The 15,593-nt window shown below is 32.9% G+C and overlaps 1 protein-coding gene across 6 annotated transcripts in view; it reads left to right on the top strand.

The window, feature by feature from the left end:
* LOC127734987 (adhesive plaque matrix protein-like) overlaps nt 1–14,851 on the top strand; it is a 37,339-nt gene extending 22,488 nt beyond the window's left edge. Inside the window, exons 3-5 of one of the 6 annotated variants that reach the window (XM_052245046.1) lie at nt 172–213; nt 12,498–13,559; nt 13,950–14,851. In XM_052245046.1, coding sequence (XP_052101006.1) covers nt 172–213; nt 12,498–13,559; nt 13,950–14,668 — 1,823 coding nt within the window. In that variant the 3' untranslated portion in view covers nt 14,669–14,851. Of the gene's footprint in view, nt 1–171; nt 214–12,497 lie in introns of all 6 variants that reach the window. The other 5 variants (XM_052245045.1, XM_052245044.1, XM_052245042.1 and 2 more) reach the window with 5 other exon arrangements.
* Nucleotides 14,852–15,593: the final 742 nt, after the last annotated feature.

Raw genomic sequence — 15,593 nt, 5'->3', positions numbered from 1 at the left:
AATAAAAATAAAAATATTCATATCGTGTTGTCTTACTGCATATTGAATATGTAACATTTTCATTGAATGATACAAAGCTTGTAATAATAATTTTATTTTTATAAAATGGATAAGTTTACCTACAAATTCGTTGCGTATTATTCTGCAGAACTGAATTATTTATCGTTACAGGTGCAAGCGCTGGGGCTTACAAGCCATTACCCGGTTCATACGGTAAGAAAATGCTATGAAGAGAAATATATATGTTGTAACTGACATTTATAAGCAAGATGTTAACTCTTTTGAATATACCACCTGACCCAAACAGGTTTTCACTTCTTCGAAATACTCCTAGTACAAAGAAAACACCAACAGGAAAATATTCATTTCAATACTGTGCATAGCATAAGTTATGATTGACTTGGAAAAGAGACCTAAGTCAATCAATATTGTTCATTTTAAAATTTTATAGTACCTGTTAGACAAAACAATTCTTTATTAACCCGTTGTTATTTTGTTGAATAATGTGTACGTTGACACAACATAATCAATCCACTTTTTTATATATGAATATAGGTTTCTTTATTTTGTTTATGTGTCTGTGTTTTTGCTCTATAAAATCTGTCTAATTAATTTATTTTATATCCTGTTTTTTTGGTGTAGTTTTGTCCTAATTTGCAGGAGAAACCTTTTGGTCCAAAAAGTCTGCACATTGTACCACTAACACCTTGTTATTTAGATATGATTTTCAAATATTCATGAATAGTCTTCTTGAATTCAACCTTACAGTGTTATAACACCATCTACAGTGTGACCAGCCCGCAAATTACTCTACCAACTAAGCTTTGTGGTATGGTAACATGTGTTGACAGATAAAAATATCCATTGTATAAATCGTTGAGGATGTTCGCTTCAAATACATACAGACGTTAGTTTTCTAGTTTGAATTGTTTTACATTTGTCATTTAGGGGCCCTTTATTGCTGACTATGCGATGTGGGTTTTGCTCATTGTTGAAGGCCGTACGGTGGCCTATATTGGTAAACTTCTATGTGATTTGGTCTCTGGTGGAGAGTTGTCTCATTGGCAAGCATAACACATCTTCTTCTTTTTATATATGTAGATAATAAAATTAATACACATACTATTTATTATATATGAAGTACAACACATTAAAACAATCTACTGATGTATTCCTTTGTTATATGGTTTGGATACACACTTGACATCATTTAGGCTTAAACCTAAACATATGTCAACCCCGTTCCGAAAACCCATGTCTATGTCTCGCTTTGTCGACTTTCATATCACTCTACTGTCCTGAGAAAGGAAATTATCAGTCAGTAAGATCAAAGGAAAATTTCGTAAAATAGAAAAAGTATTCACATAAGAGTTCATTCTAGTCGTAACTGGACTGTCCAGGTTTTTTGCTTTTTTTTGTTTTATGATTTACTTTTACCCCTATTTTTGACATTTTTACCTATTATGTCTGTTTGTTTTGTTCACACATTGTTGTCAATATAACGGTGTTTTATGCGACTTTCATACAAGTGAGAGGTTTATCTAGCTATAAAACTATGTTTAATCAATATGACAGTTGTTTCTCCATTCGTTTGATGTTTTTTTAGCTTTTGATTTGCCATTTGATAGGGGACTTTCCGTTTTGAATTTTCCTTGGAGTTCGGTATTTTTGATATTTTACTTTTTACGATATATGGGATATATGTCAAATCTGTTTTTAAATCCGGTTTTGAGGGTGGAAATCACTATGACATTGTTTGTTTAAACTATTACGACTTTATATATTATAATTCAATTATTCTTGCATCTTTAGTGTATCTCTAAAGATCTGATGTGTAAGTTGCAGTCATTTGTTAATACACTATCATAGGCAGATAATATATAAATAGAATTTGAAAATTGTGTTGGTATCTATATAAATTATAGATATATCCTTATGCCTGCAGCGGATTGAAATCATAGTAATTAAAACTCCTGACCATATCTAACAACGTGTATGTAACAGAAAAGAACTTTTAGAAAGCTTTCGTGACGAGCAAAGGTAAAACTACCCCAGTGAAACTTCCCCTTTGGATCTTGTGTAGTGGTTAGAACCTCTGTTTTTTAATTGTTTGGCGCATGTCCGTCGTCGAAGGATGTATAAAAATGTTGTAAGTTCGTTTCTCGCGAGATTACTTAAAAATCAAATCTTTGTGTTGATACAATTTTAAGGGTGGAAATAACTATCACCTTGTTTGGTTAAACTATTAGGCTTTCGTATATATTTATATAATCTACATGGCTGCCGTCATTTGAGATCAATACATAAATATACCGAGTCATCCAATGGATTTGGTCTTTTGTTCTTTTGTTCTTTTGGTATTATTGACGATCTTGTATTGCTGATCATGTTTGCTGTTTTCTGTTTCTACTTATGGAGTAATCATCCTTGACTAGACTCTGATATTAATTTTCACAATCCTCCTACTGCCTATTTCTCCACAGAAAATCAAATAGTCGTCCCCTTATTTGCAAAACCTCATCCAAAGATACCAAGCTTGTAATAAAAGTACGCCAGATGCGTGTTTCTGCTACATAAGTAGATATAAGAAGATGTGGTATGAGTGCCAATGAGACAACTCTCCATCCAAGTCAAAATTTATAAACGTAAACCATTATAGGTCACAGTACGGTCTTCAACACCCATAAGACCCATAAGTGGTACTCTGAAGATAATTAAAATAGTTGGAAGTTGAAGAGCATTAAAACCGTAAATTCCGAAAATGTGTTCCAAATACGACTAAGGCCTTTATTCCTAGGGGTAGAAACCCATAAGTGTTTTGAATGATAATTTCACAGTAATTTTATAAATAATTAATATATCAATGATATTTCATGTCAACACAAAAGCGTTGAAGTAATTTTTATCAAACCTGTAAAAGGTGGCAAAATATAGGATTTTAATTTTATTAACAATAAATTCGATATTTTTCTTTGGAATTTCTAAGTATAATGTTACAAAACAAAAGAGAATAATAACATGTATTTGTTTGATATGTTGTCATTAACCCATTAATGTAACGTTATTCTAACGTAAACTTTATGCTATACTTTAGTAACTTACAAACGTTATTGGCGAGCCACTCGTTTTAAATTTGAAAATTTAACTGTCTATAGAGTGGAGAAACATCGTATCACACTCGATGCTATAAAACTAACATTATAATCGTTATATATTTACATAAAACTAACGTTTGACTAACATTAGTTTTTGACATGTACAAAATAAACTTTTTTTAAATTTAAGATATAACTCAATGTATACGCAATGACAAGTTAGTATTTTTGGAAAAATATTCTATATGAATTATTTACTAAAATACTAACACAAGTACTTAATACTGTTAAACTTGGCAACTAAGATTTTTAGCTGTAAGATATGAAAAATAAAATTGGAATAACTCGCGTGCATCTTTATCTTTAATCAGTAAAGACATGTTTAAGCACTTCAAAATACTTAGTAATTGAAAACCAAGAATATATAACCTGAACCAAATATTAAGATACAGAAAAATAATACAATACTGTAATACAAAAAAAACACCCTTCTTTTAATAACATTTGAAATCTTAATAATGTTGTATTCAAATGAATAAATATGATAAAAGTGAACACTCACTGTACTTAGAATAAGCGGGATAAAATTAAACTATAGTCAGTGCTGTTCCAAAATTAAATGACTATTGAGTACGCGTTTTAACCTATTTACAATTTGGTTAGCCGGTGAGGTTACTCAAGGATTGATTTAAATGTAATCAATGCACAGATAAGTGAAAATAATCCCATCAAGTGTCCAATATTTATTCAGCTCATACATAAATAAAGACAAAATGAGAAAATTTTACTTACTGGTATTTACCTAACTTCCTGTTTTACTTGTGGCGTAACGATCGACCACAAATGTTTAAATGTTAAAAAAGAATTGTTCATTTCCAACTCCTTGTAGTGGCACGCTATGTTTCCTTCTTAAAAAACTGACGTCATATACTAGCCTGTGACATCACTTAATGCATGGTCAGTTACTTCACGTTAAATTGTAATTTTTTTTTAAAGTAAACTTTAATTACACTGGAATTTTCGAGCATATTTAAAAACATATAACACGATGAAAATGTTAGAAATCATACAATATTTTATCTATGATTTTCGCCTTAATTTTCACTGTCATAAGACCACGTATAAATGATTTGAGTTATCTTTCATGGTTTTGATTATGACGATTATTTTTTTAATATCCTTTGCAGAAGAACGCTCCTTTATTTTATATTTCACATGCCTATTTTTTACCTTATCTGATGTTCTTTCGTTTTATCTATCTATCTATTTATCTATAGTTTTTTGGTAGAAAATATTTTTAGAAGGATATTGTTCAGACAACTTCAAAATCAGTGTAACTCTGTTTGTCAGAATTTATCTCTTGATAAAAATTGAAAATTGAGATAAAAATATCGCTTCCATTTAATTTCTAAATAAAAGTATTTTGCATTTATCATAAAATTATAGATGAAAAGATTCTCTGCATATGTTGAATTTTAGAAGGTTTGCCTTATTAAGGATTGTTCTATGTTGCTTTGTTTAATGGGAATGATATTTTAAAATGCTACACGAGTCCAAATACAAATGACATTTCCTGGAAAATTATTTTATATCTCTTGAAGTACATTAACTTATTGTATTTTATCCATTTTATTGATAAAAAATTCATAGGGTTCATCGAATTTGTTTTTACTGCATAAATCATTGAGGAACATGTGTCATTAGTAAGAAACATAGAAAAAAAAAGATTTTCGATGCGCAATGAAGCCAAAAAAGAAATACCGAACTCCAAGGAAATTTCAAACGGAAAGTCACTTATCACATGGCAAAACGGCACGCTTATCTTTTTCCTTTTCGGTGTGTTTATTCCCAATGCAGTTTAGACTATCACAACTTTGATCAACGCTGAAATATAAATATCAACAGGATGTAGGACCACAAGTGTTCATTGCATTTTTCGTTTGAATATGCATATTCAGGACGAGAAGATGAATATGAACCCGACTTTTTACAAGACCGACACGCTGATCAACATTATCTAACGTGCAAGCTCACAAGGTAACAGTACCAGTACTAAAAAAAATATGTCACCCTACCCGGAAACATTATGTTACAACGACGAGGCGAGCATACCACGGAGGCGCTAATGAGTATGGAAGATACACATACATGTACATGTATATTCCAAAAAATTAAAACAAGAGTAGGTGTGTATAAGACACCGTGCCCCCTCATTATCACATTTCCATGTTCAGTTAACCACTTAATACTAGTCAAACTATAATTTGGTGTATATTTTTTAAAGTATAATATTTAGAAAGGGATGAACGAACAATTTGTGAGCAATGACATTAGCTTACACATATGATTCATTTGTACATACTCATCTTGGAACCCATACACCTTTGTAATTAAAGACAAAAAGTTAGATAAATAACTGATTTGTTAAAGTATAATAATTTTTTTCTTGAAGATGCATCACCATAACTTCAATTTATTAAAATTCTATGGAAACATGACAAAGTATTAACAGATAGATGCATCAATCAGTGATCTAAATGTCTGCCTCTGACAAGTACTTTAAAATAAATTAGAAGTATGCTAAAAAAGTAAGTGGTGTTTTAAACACCTGTTTTGACCTGATAACTTATAAATCAAAAATGAGAATATCATCTCGCTTCAGATTTCATTACTAAGTATTTTATTTTTTCATACTTAACCATGTTAATTTTGATATACTAAGTAGTTGTTTTTATAATTCACCCTTTGAGAAATAAATATATGGGTCAAGTGAAATGACCAAGTAAGAAAATCGGTGCAATTAACTACCGGAATATATATTAATTATTCCCTTAAAAGGTTGTTGTCAATAAGATCATTCAGAATTAAATAACAAAATAAGTAAAAAAGTAAAAAGGAGAGGCGAAAGATACCAAAGAACATTCAAACTCATAGGTCGAAAATAAACTGATAACGCCATGGCAAAAAAAAGGAAAAGGACAAACAGACAAACAGACAAACAAAAGTACACAAAACACAACATAGAAAACTAAAGACAGAGCAACACGAACCCTACCAAAAACTGGGGTGATCTCAAGTGCTCCGGAAGGGTAAGAAGATCCTGTTCCACATGCAGCACTCGTCGTGTGGCTCATGTTAGTACAAACCCGGTGATAAGTCTAATTCGGTAGGTCACATTCGAGGAAAAGGGAACGGAATTGTAGTTACGACAATTGGAACATATCCGTTGTCATCTGTGAAACTGATATTCCATAACGGTCAACCAACTCGTGATGGCGTCCGTAAAATTTACGAAGGGATGATTTCAACTTCACCACTTGGAACTCTTGGTTTAACAGCTTCCTTGTGAACTGCAACCATCTATCAAGGAAATCATGATAGGAAATGCAATCCCTGGAATATCGTATCAACTGGGAGATATATACTCCGTATGCTGGCGCTGCTGGAATGTTGCTACACAGAAATGGATAATTCACAAATTTGAAATATTTAGTGAGAGAACATCATCTATGTAGCGGAAAGTGAAGTTAAAGGCTACTGCTAACTTCTTTTCTTTCTTCCCAAGACGTTCCTGTATGAAGTCAGCCTCATATGAATAAAGGAACAAGTAGGCAAGAAGAGCAACACAGTTGGGCCTTCAACAATTGAACTTACGGAGCCCTATCGTAAATAAATTATATAGAATCTTTATAACAACAATAAGTAGAGATCAAGAAAGAAAAACATGACAGGAAGACAACCAAACACATTTGGCTATAGGCTTCTTATATGGATAAAATATGTGACAGGGTTAATTGTATTTGGGACAGGGGTGAAACAACCCAAAATCAGGGTTGGCAAAGTATAACCCGGACGGGAAAACCCAGGTGTGCCGTGCAATACTCGCTGGAATGGGTAGTACTGGATATTACTGGACAATATAATTTTAAAGCTAATCTTTAAACAAAAAAGTAAAGAAATACTGTTGTTTAAAAGTATCATTGCTAAATATAAACATTTTATACAGATAATCATTGAGAGTCATTTCAAGAGGATAAACAAATTCTAGTTCTTCCTTTCTTCAATAATTCTATTTAGGGACAACACAATTAAGTTTTGCAAATTTTGGATACCTTTCTTATTTCTCAGCTTTGTTTTTATCAATCAATAGATCGAAAAAAATGCATTTTAGTGTAGTATATTAGTAAGGTGAATTGTAAAATTTAATTGTTTGAAATTATATTGCTTAAAATAAACCCTAAGGGGACATGTCACCCACACTTGTAGGGAAATATCCATGTGCGCCAAAAATGCGTCCTTTTGTGCTAATGATATGTTTGCACCACTAGATTACAAAATACATAGTATCATTTGTGCCAAAAGTAAAGTATACGATTGTGCAAATTAAAAAATAACTTTCCTCCTTCTTTATGCGGGCTTGGGATCGACAGTCAGACAACATAATTATATTAAAGTCTGGAATTTGTAAGTCATGCATGACACAAACTCGTATAGTTCTGATATTTTCAACAACGGTTTCTTTTCATGAGTTATCATGCCTGCTTCTACACCACCACTGCTTCCATACTGCGCAATATAATATAGGTAGAGGCTTGAAATTTCCCAACATTATTTAAAAATTGATGGATACGGTGAATCACTTGCAGTTAGTGCAAACTTTGATAAATAATTTATTCATGTTTTATGTGATTGTATACCACTCTTTATTTTTTATTTTTTAAGCAACAGTAGTCCTATTTATTTCATAAGTTAATCTTTTTAAGGTACCTAAATTTATTAAGGACTATTATGTATGACAAAAATGTGTACAGGTAAATTGGCGCATTTGAATTTCGTTTATCGGCGCCATTAATACCTTTGAAAAATAATATTTGGCGCAAATGATACAGATTTAAAATAACATTTGGCGCAAATGACACATATTTAAAATAACATTTGCCGCAAAAGGACTGCAGCCGACTTGTAGTAATCACTAAATGAAAAAAAGTTCGGTTAACCGGTTAGCGTTTTTGGTCTTCGATATTAGAGCCTTCCGACGGTTAACTGGTTACCCGGTTAACCGTTGACAATACTATCATAAACATATGATATATGTTACCACCTGAATAATCACTTATTAATGAGTGATGTCTATTTAAGTATGCCGAAATTGTTTCAACACTAAAAATAGTAATGAACACACATTGTTGAATAGTTATAGCTTATGAATTAAAATATTTTGTCTTTTATGTATTGCACTAGTAATTGATCAATGAATCCTCATTTTAAACTCTTAACATAAGTCTAAGTTTGCTCATGTTTATCTAAAGAGTTGCTAGACCAATATTTTCTGAAATTTAGGCACTTTGAAATAAGTCTCAGACAAATGAGCTTATAAATTAGGATATTACGTCTTTTATGTATTGCAATTGTAATTGATCCCTGAATAAAATTGAGAATGGAAATGGGGAATGTGTCAAAGAGACAACAAACCGACCACAGAACAGACAACAGCAGAAGGCCACCAACAGGTCTTCAATGCAGCGAGAAATTCCCGCACCCGGAGGCGTCCTTCAGCTGGCCCCTAAACAAATATATATACTAGTTCAGTGATAATGAACGCCATACTAAACTCCAAATTGTACACAAGAAACTAAAATTAAAAATAATACAAGACTAACAAAGGCTAGAGGCTCCTGACTTGGGACAGGCGCAAAAATGCGGCGGGGTTAAACATGTTTATGAGATCTCAACCCTCCCCCTATACCTCTAGCCAATGCTCGTTAAGATTCGAACCAGTTATTTTTTTTTAAATTACCCTATTACCCAGTATTGCCACTATCACCCAGTAGAACACAGATTTTCCCAGTAATTCCTATTGGGCTTGGCAATACTCATACAACCCGGGTTTTTGCCAACCCTGCACAATATTGCGAGAAACCGAATAAAAATATTAAAATGCACTAACCTTAACAGACAAGGACAACAACATATAAATACATAATATAACCAATCTAAATGAACATTCAGATGATCCCTTCAATTTGGTTGACAGTTGTGTCTTTTTGACATTCTACACTATACTTCCACACGATCTTATTAAAACAAGTTTTCTTGTTTTGTTATGTCATTAACTAAGTGGTCCTTCGAAAAATCTGAGAAGGCAGAATTATTTGCTGCAACTTTTGCAGCCTTCTTCTGTAATGAAAAGGATATATATGCTAAAGATACTTACTGGAAGTGTGATGAGATGATTTAAGCTATAAACTTCCCCCTTGACCACATCGATGTAAGTTTCGGCTACAAAGTTTTTCGACAGGTTGAAGGTATTCCTATGAGCAACGATTAAACCCTTTGATAGCAGACGTATTCCTATATTGTTATGCATCACAGTGTATGGCCAAACTCAGTACCCGTCTAAATTCCATTTGACTGATAAATTAAACTACACTTACAGTTATGTTGATAATATATTTCGTTCAATAATCAAAACCCAAAGGAAATTACTTAAAATAAATCAAATATAATCATCAATTACTGTTCGTCCCTAGATTTAGATAGTTTAATTTCAAACGGGAAAATATATGCAAAAGTGCACGACTATTTGGACGATTTTTCATTTTCCTCTTCTTAATTTGCCTTTTTTGGACGGTGATGTTCAATCTTACGGTGTTTATATATTCCAACTTGTTCGCTATGCCCGTGTCTGTTGAGGCGTAAAAAATTCCAATGAACACAATATATGTATCACTGATAAATTATTCTATCGTTACCCCAAGTTACCTAAATCCTTTACTAAATATTTTTCATAGATACAAAGATTTTCGTTCTGATGTTTGGTTGTACCTGTAGAAAACTTCTTACAAACGGGGATGTTGTTTATAGAGCCCGTAAACTTAGATACGATCCATGTAAACTTATCTATATTTTTTAATAAACGTATTCGAAAGGTTGAACACTGTGATAAGATATTAATTTTGAATTATCTTTTTATCTTATGTTATCAATGATATTATAAATATAATTGGGTTTTCTGCACACTGTCAAATATCAGCCGGGAGCCACATGGAAAACCGTTTTGGCGAGTGTGCTTAGCGAAATAGAAGGAAAAAAACTTCACATTGTGTCCAGCGGCTGATAATTTACTAAATATATACGCAGAAAACAAGATAATCTGTTTATCGTGCTTATGCTGGTCTTTCCCATCACCCTTACACTGTTTTTTTTTCCTTGGCGAAGGTAAGCTTGATTATGTCTCCTCACACATTGTGACGTCGCTGATATAACCTCCTCAGACATTGTGACGTCGCTGATAAGTTCTGCACGCGTCTCAAAGCCTTGATACGAAAATTACGGAGCGACTAAGCAGGGTGATATAGGCGCGGGGAAGTACGACAATAGCTGTTTTTGCTTTGAACTAGCTTTCGGTAAATGCAAGTACTCTCAGATCGGTAATTTGTGTCTAAAGTCTTTTTGTAAGTTTTTTTTTTCTGGTGTACTTTGTGCTGAGTCAAACCTTTTTCAACTAATTTTTATAGTTTGCTTTTATGTTGTGCTTTTAAACAAATGTTCCAGGTTAGGAAACGGGTTGGGTGTTTGACCCCGCCACATTCTGTATGTGTCTGTCCCAAGTCGTGAGCCTGTATGTCAGTGGATGTCGTTCATTGATATAGAATCATGTGCAAAACAGTGTAGCCGAGACCATTGATTGGCGCGCTAAAATATCCCATTGACTGGGTCAGATTAGGTGAACGTTCGTCTGTAACGCCCACAACTCACGACGTATTTATTATAGACATTTAAACTGTGGGGTCACCAAAGGGTCTCAACGCCTAAACAAAATAATTCGAAAAACTAATCAGGAATAACTTTTGTGTTTTGATTTATATTGAATACTTAAACGTTCTTTACTTGTGTTTTCGTTATGTTTTGATAATCAATTTTTATGATATCGCACGTTCTTTCAGCAAAAAAAAAAAGGATTTAACTGGCTTTAACAGTTACAATGCATGTGTTGATTATTGTCTTTTTTTTCCGGACGTCAAAGCGATTTAACAATTGCGGTTGTCCAATTATGTCATCTTTTAACTTTTATCTGGTCAAAATTTTATTTTAGAACGAATGCATGATCAACTTTAGAAAGTGTGCAAACACAAAACATATAGACAAAATATACTTCTTTCCTGTCTTTTTCGTACTTGCAAGTTATTAGACAGTAAAAAGGCTATTTGGATCAAGCCTTGTGAAATTTGCATTTACGTTTTTGAATAGGTAAAATGTATAGTTTGGTGAACTTTTCTGCTAACTACTATACTTGTGAAAAATCCTTGGCAACAGAAACATGTTCAGCGTTTTTTTTAATCGACCCAATTTACATAGTAATTGACGACTTCATTTTATGATCGCAAATAAAATATGTATATAATATACTGTGCATTGTAGTTCGTATATATACTGAGACCCTTTGACAACCCCACAGTTTAAATGTTTATAATAAATACGTCGTGAGTTGTGGGCGTTACAGACGAACGTTCACCTAATCTGACCCAGTCAATGGGATATTTTAGCGCGCCAATCAATGGTCTCGTCTACACTGTTTTGCACATGATTCTATATCCTATTTGTTTTTCGTTTATTGTACATAAATCAGGCCTTTAGTTTTCTCGTTTAAATATTGTATTACATTTTTCATTTCGGGGCTTTTTATAGATTACTGGCTTTGCGGTATGGGTTTTGCTCATTGGTAAAGACCGCATAATGCTAATTTCTATGTCATTTGATCACTTGTGGACATTTGTCCAATTGGCAATCATATCATCTTAGTCTTACATGCATATTATTTTTTATTAGTTGTTATGGCTTTGGACTGAAAAAAACAACACGTTATAAATGTAATGCGTCCGAAGCCTTAAAAATAGCCAAATCCATCTAAGGTCAACTTTGCCTGAGGGAGTTGAAACATCAGTTTCTTTATAATTTCAAAATTTATAATCGGACAATTTTAGAAATGTTTGTTTTAAACCATGTCAGTACTGACTACTGAGCTGATGATACCCTCGGGGACTAACTGCGAGTACTCTCAAATCTGTATTATGTGTCTTTTTTGTTGTGGGGATGTTTATATACCCTGCCACGTCCGATCTGTGTTTTTGTTAGATGTTTTTCAGTTTTGTTTGTTTGTTTGTTTAATTTTCTCGTTTGAATTGTTTTACAATTGACATTGGGGTTTTTATAGCTGACTGTGCGGTACGGGTTTTGCTCATTGTTGAAAGCCGTACGGTGACCTATAATTGTTAGATTCTTAGCTTCTATGTCATTTGGTCTGTGGTGGAGAGTTGTCTTATTGGCAATGATACCCCATCTTCTTATGTTCATATATATACATCTTGGTTCTCATTCTTAAACTAGCATTATTTTTTTCAGGATCAAAGCATGTACCAGTATATAAACCTATGAATAAGATTCCAACATCATATATATCCAAGAAAAGTTATCCGGCACCCTATAAACCGAAAGGCTATCATCCTACGAATAGTTATCAGCCAACATATGGATCAAAGACAAACTATCCGCCAATATATAAGCCAGTTGCAAAGAAGCTATCATCATACAAAGCTATTAAGACAACGTATCCGGCCTATAAAGCAAAGACAAGTTATCCACCAGTTTATAAACATAAGATAACTAATCCTCCAACATATAAACCTAAGATTACTTATCCCCCAACATATAAACCAAAGCCAAGTTATCCTCCAACATATAAACCAAAGCCAAGTTATCCTCCAACATATAAAGCAAAGAAAACTTATCCTTCAACATATAAACCAAAGCCAAGTTATCCTCCAACATATAAACCTAAGATAACTTATCCTCCAACATATAAACCAAAGCCAAGTTATCCGCCTTCATATAAGGCAAAGAAATCATATCCTTCAACATATAAACCAAAGCCAAGTTATCCTCCAACATATAAAGCAAAGAAAACTTATCCTCCAACATATAAACCAAAGCCAAGTTATCCTCCAACATATAAATCTAAGATAACTTATCCTCCAACATATAAACCAAAGCCAAGTTATCCCACTTCATATAAATCTAAGAAAACTTATCCTCCAACATATAAAACTAAAATAACTTATCCACCAACATATAAACCAAAGCCAAGTTATCCACCATCATATAAACCTAAAACTACATATCCTCCAACATATAAACCTAAGATAAGTTATCCTCCAACATACAAACCAAAAGCAAGTTATGTGTCATCATATAAACCAAAGCCAAGTTATCCTCCAACATATAAACCTAAGATAAGTTACCCTCCAACATATAAACCAAAGCCAAGTTATCCTCCAACATATAAACCTAAGATAAGTTACCCTCCAACATATAAACCAAAGCCAAGTTATCCGCCTTCATATAAGGCAAAGAAATCGTATCCTTCAACATATAAACCAAAGCCAAGTTATCCTCCAACATATAAACCTAAGATAACGTATCCTCCAACATATAAACCAAAGCCAAGTTATCCGCCTTCATATAAGGCAAAGAAATCGTATCCTTCAACATATAAACCAAAGCCAAGTTATCCTCCAACATATAAACCTAAGATAACTTATCCTCCAACATATAAACCAAAGCCAAGTTATCCTCCAACATATAAACCTAAGATAACTTATCCTCCAACATATAAACCAAAGCCAAGTTATCCGCCTTCATATAAGGCAAAGAAATCGTATCCTTCAACATATAAACCAAAGCCAAGTTATCCTCCTACATATAAACCTAAGATAACTTATCCTCCAACATATAAACCAAAGCCAAGTTATCCTCCAACATATAAAGCAAAGAAAACTTATCCTCCAACATATAAACCTAAGATAACTTATCCTCCAACATATAAACCAAAGCCAAGTTATCCCACTTCATATAAATCTAAGAAAACTTATCCTCCAACATATAAACCTAAAATAACTTATCCACCAACATATAAACCAAAGCCAAGTTATCCACCATCATATAAACCTAAGATTACTTATCCTCCAACTTATAAACCTAAGAAAAGTTATCCTCCAGCATACAAATCTAAGGCAAGTTATCCCCCTTCTTATCAACCCAAGAAAACTTATCTGCCATCATATAAACCTAAGAAAACTTATCCTCCAACATATAAACGTAAGATAAGTTATCCACCAACGTATAAAACAAAGCCAAGTTATCCAGCATCTTATAAACGTAAAACAAGTTATCCATCAACATATAAACGTAAGACAAGTTATCCTCCAACATATAAACCTAAGATAAGTTATCCTTCAACTTATAAAACAAAGCCAAGTTATCCACCAACGTATAAACCAAAACCAAGTTATGCATCATCATATAAACCTAAGATACGCTATCCACCTACGTATAAACCAAAACCAAGTTATGCGTCATCATATAAACCTAAGATAACTTATCCTCCAACTTATAAACCTAAGATAAGTTATCCGCCTACATATAAACCGAAAATAACTTACCCTCCTTCATATAAACCAAAGATCAGCTATCTTCCAGCATATAAACCAAAGATTAGCTATCCATCACAATATTAAAAGTAATAACATAAATATATACATTACTGCACTCTACATATTTCTTACGTTTTTGTTGATGTGGAACAGCTTAAGATGTAAAAGTAATGTTTAACCGGTTAAGGATTTGTAATATTCAATCTTTATGTTTGTGAATTGGTTATGTTCTTCAAGTATTGTTTAAAATAAACGTTTATTCTCTTATAGTTGTTGCCTGTTATCTTTTTCTCACACGAACAATTCAACTGATAGTTCTCGTATCACACTTAACGGAGTGTGTTATGAATAATTTATACGAAAAATGTGTTAACTTGGTTGGCCTATCCTGCAATGTATCATTACGAAATTGTGACATTTCCATTGATATTAGTAAGACCAACGTTGACTTTCAAAGGTCACATTTCTTTCTCGTCAACATAGATTTATGATTTCTTCAATAATATACAAAACACTGACATGTTTTACCATACAATAATGTTGACTTGTCAAATGGATTTGTGACCCAATTTTCCAATACCGTAAGTAATAGTTGAAGTGGAGCTTGCAAAATCGAAAATATTTCACAGGGACAAAAATATTTTTTACCATAAGAGAAATAGGTTTGTTTTGCTCATTGTTGAAGGCCGTACGGTGACCTATAGTTGTAAAATTCTATGTTATTTGGTCTCTGTTAGAAAGTTGTCTCTATTGTAACATCATCTCTGCAGTTTGCCAAAATCAGTGCACGTCTGAATACAAGTTCTGGATTTATGTGACCTGAGATTATTTCCCCCGATTTACATTTAAGGTTTGTTTTTGAGGTCATGTTTTCAAACGTTTTTAGTTTCGACTTTGATATTGGACTATAAAAACTGCCTGACTGACCTACAGAAAGAGCACTAGTGATGAAATGTCTAGACATGTTCAAGCATTCCTCGACAGCTGTTAGCAAAGAATCTTGAATATC

Source organism: Mytilus californianus, unplaced genomic scaffold (genome assembly GCF_021869535.1).
Source record: "Mytilus californianus isolate M0D057914Y unplaced genomic scaffold, xbMytCali1.0.p SCAF_3, whole genome shotgun sequence".
Lineage (NCBI taxonomy): Eukaryota > Metazoa > Mollusca > Bivalvia > Mytilida > Mytilidae > Mytilus > Mytilus californianus.
The sequence above is the reverse complement of the archived record's forward strand: the minus strand, read 5'-3'. Positions and strand labels throughout refer to the sequence as shown.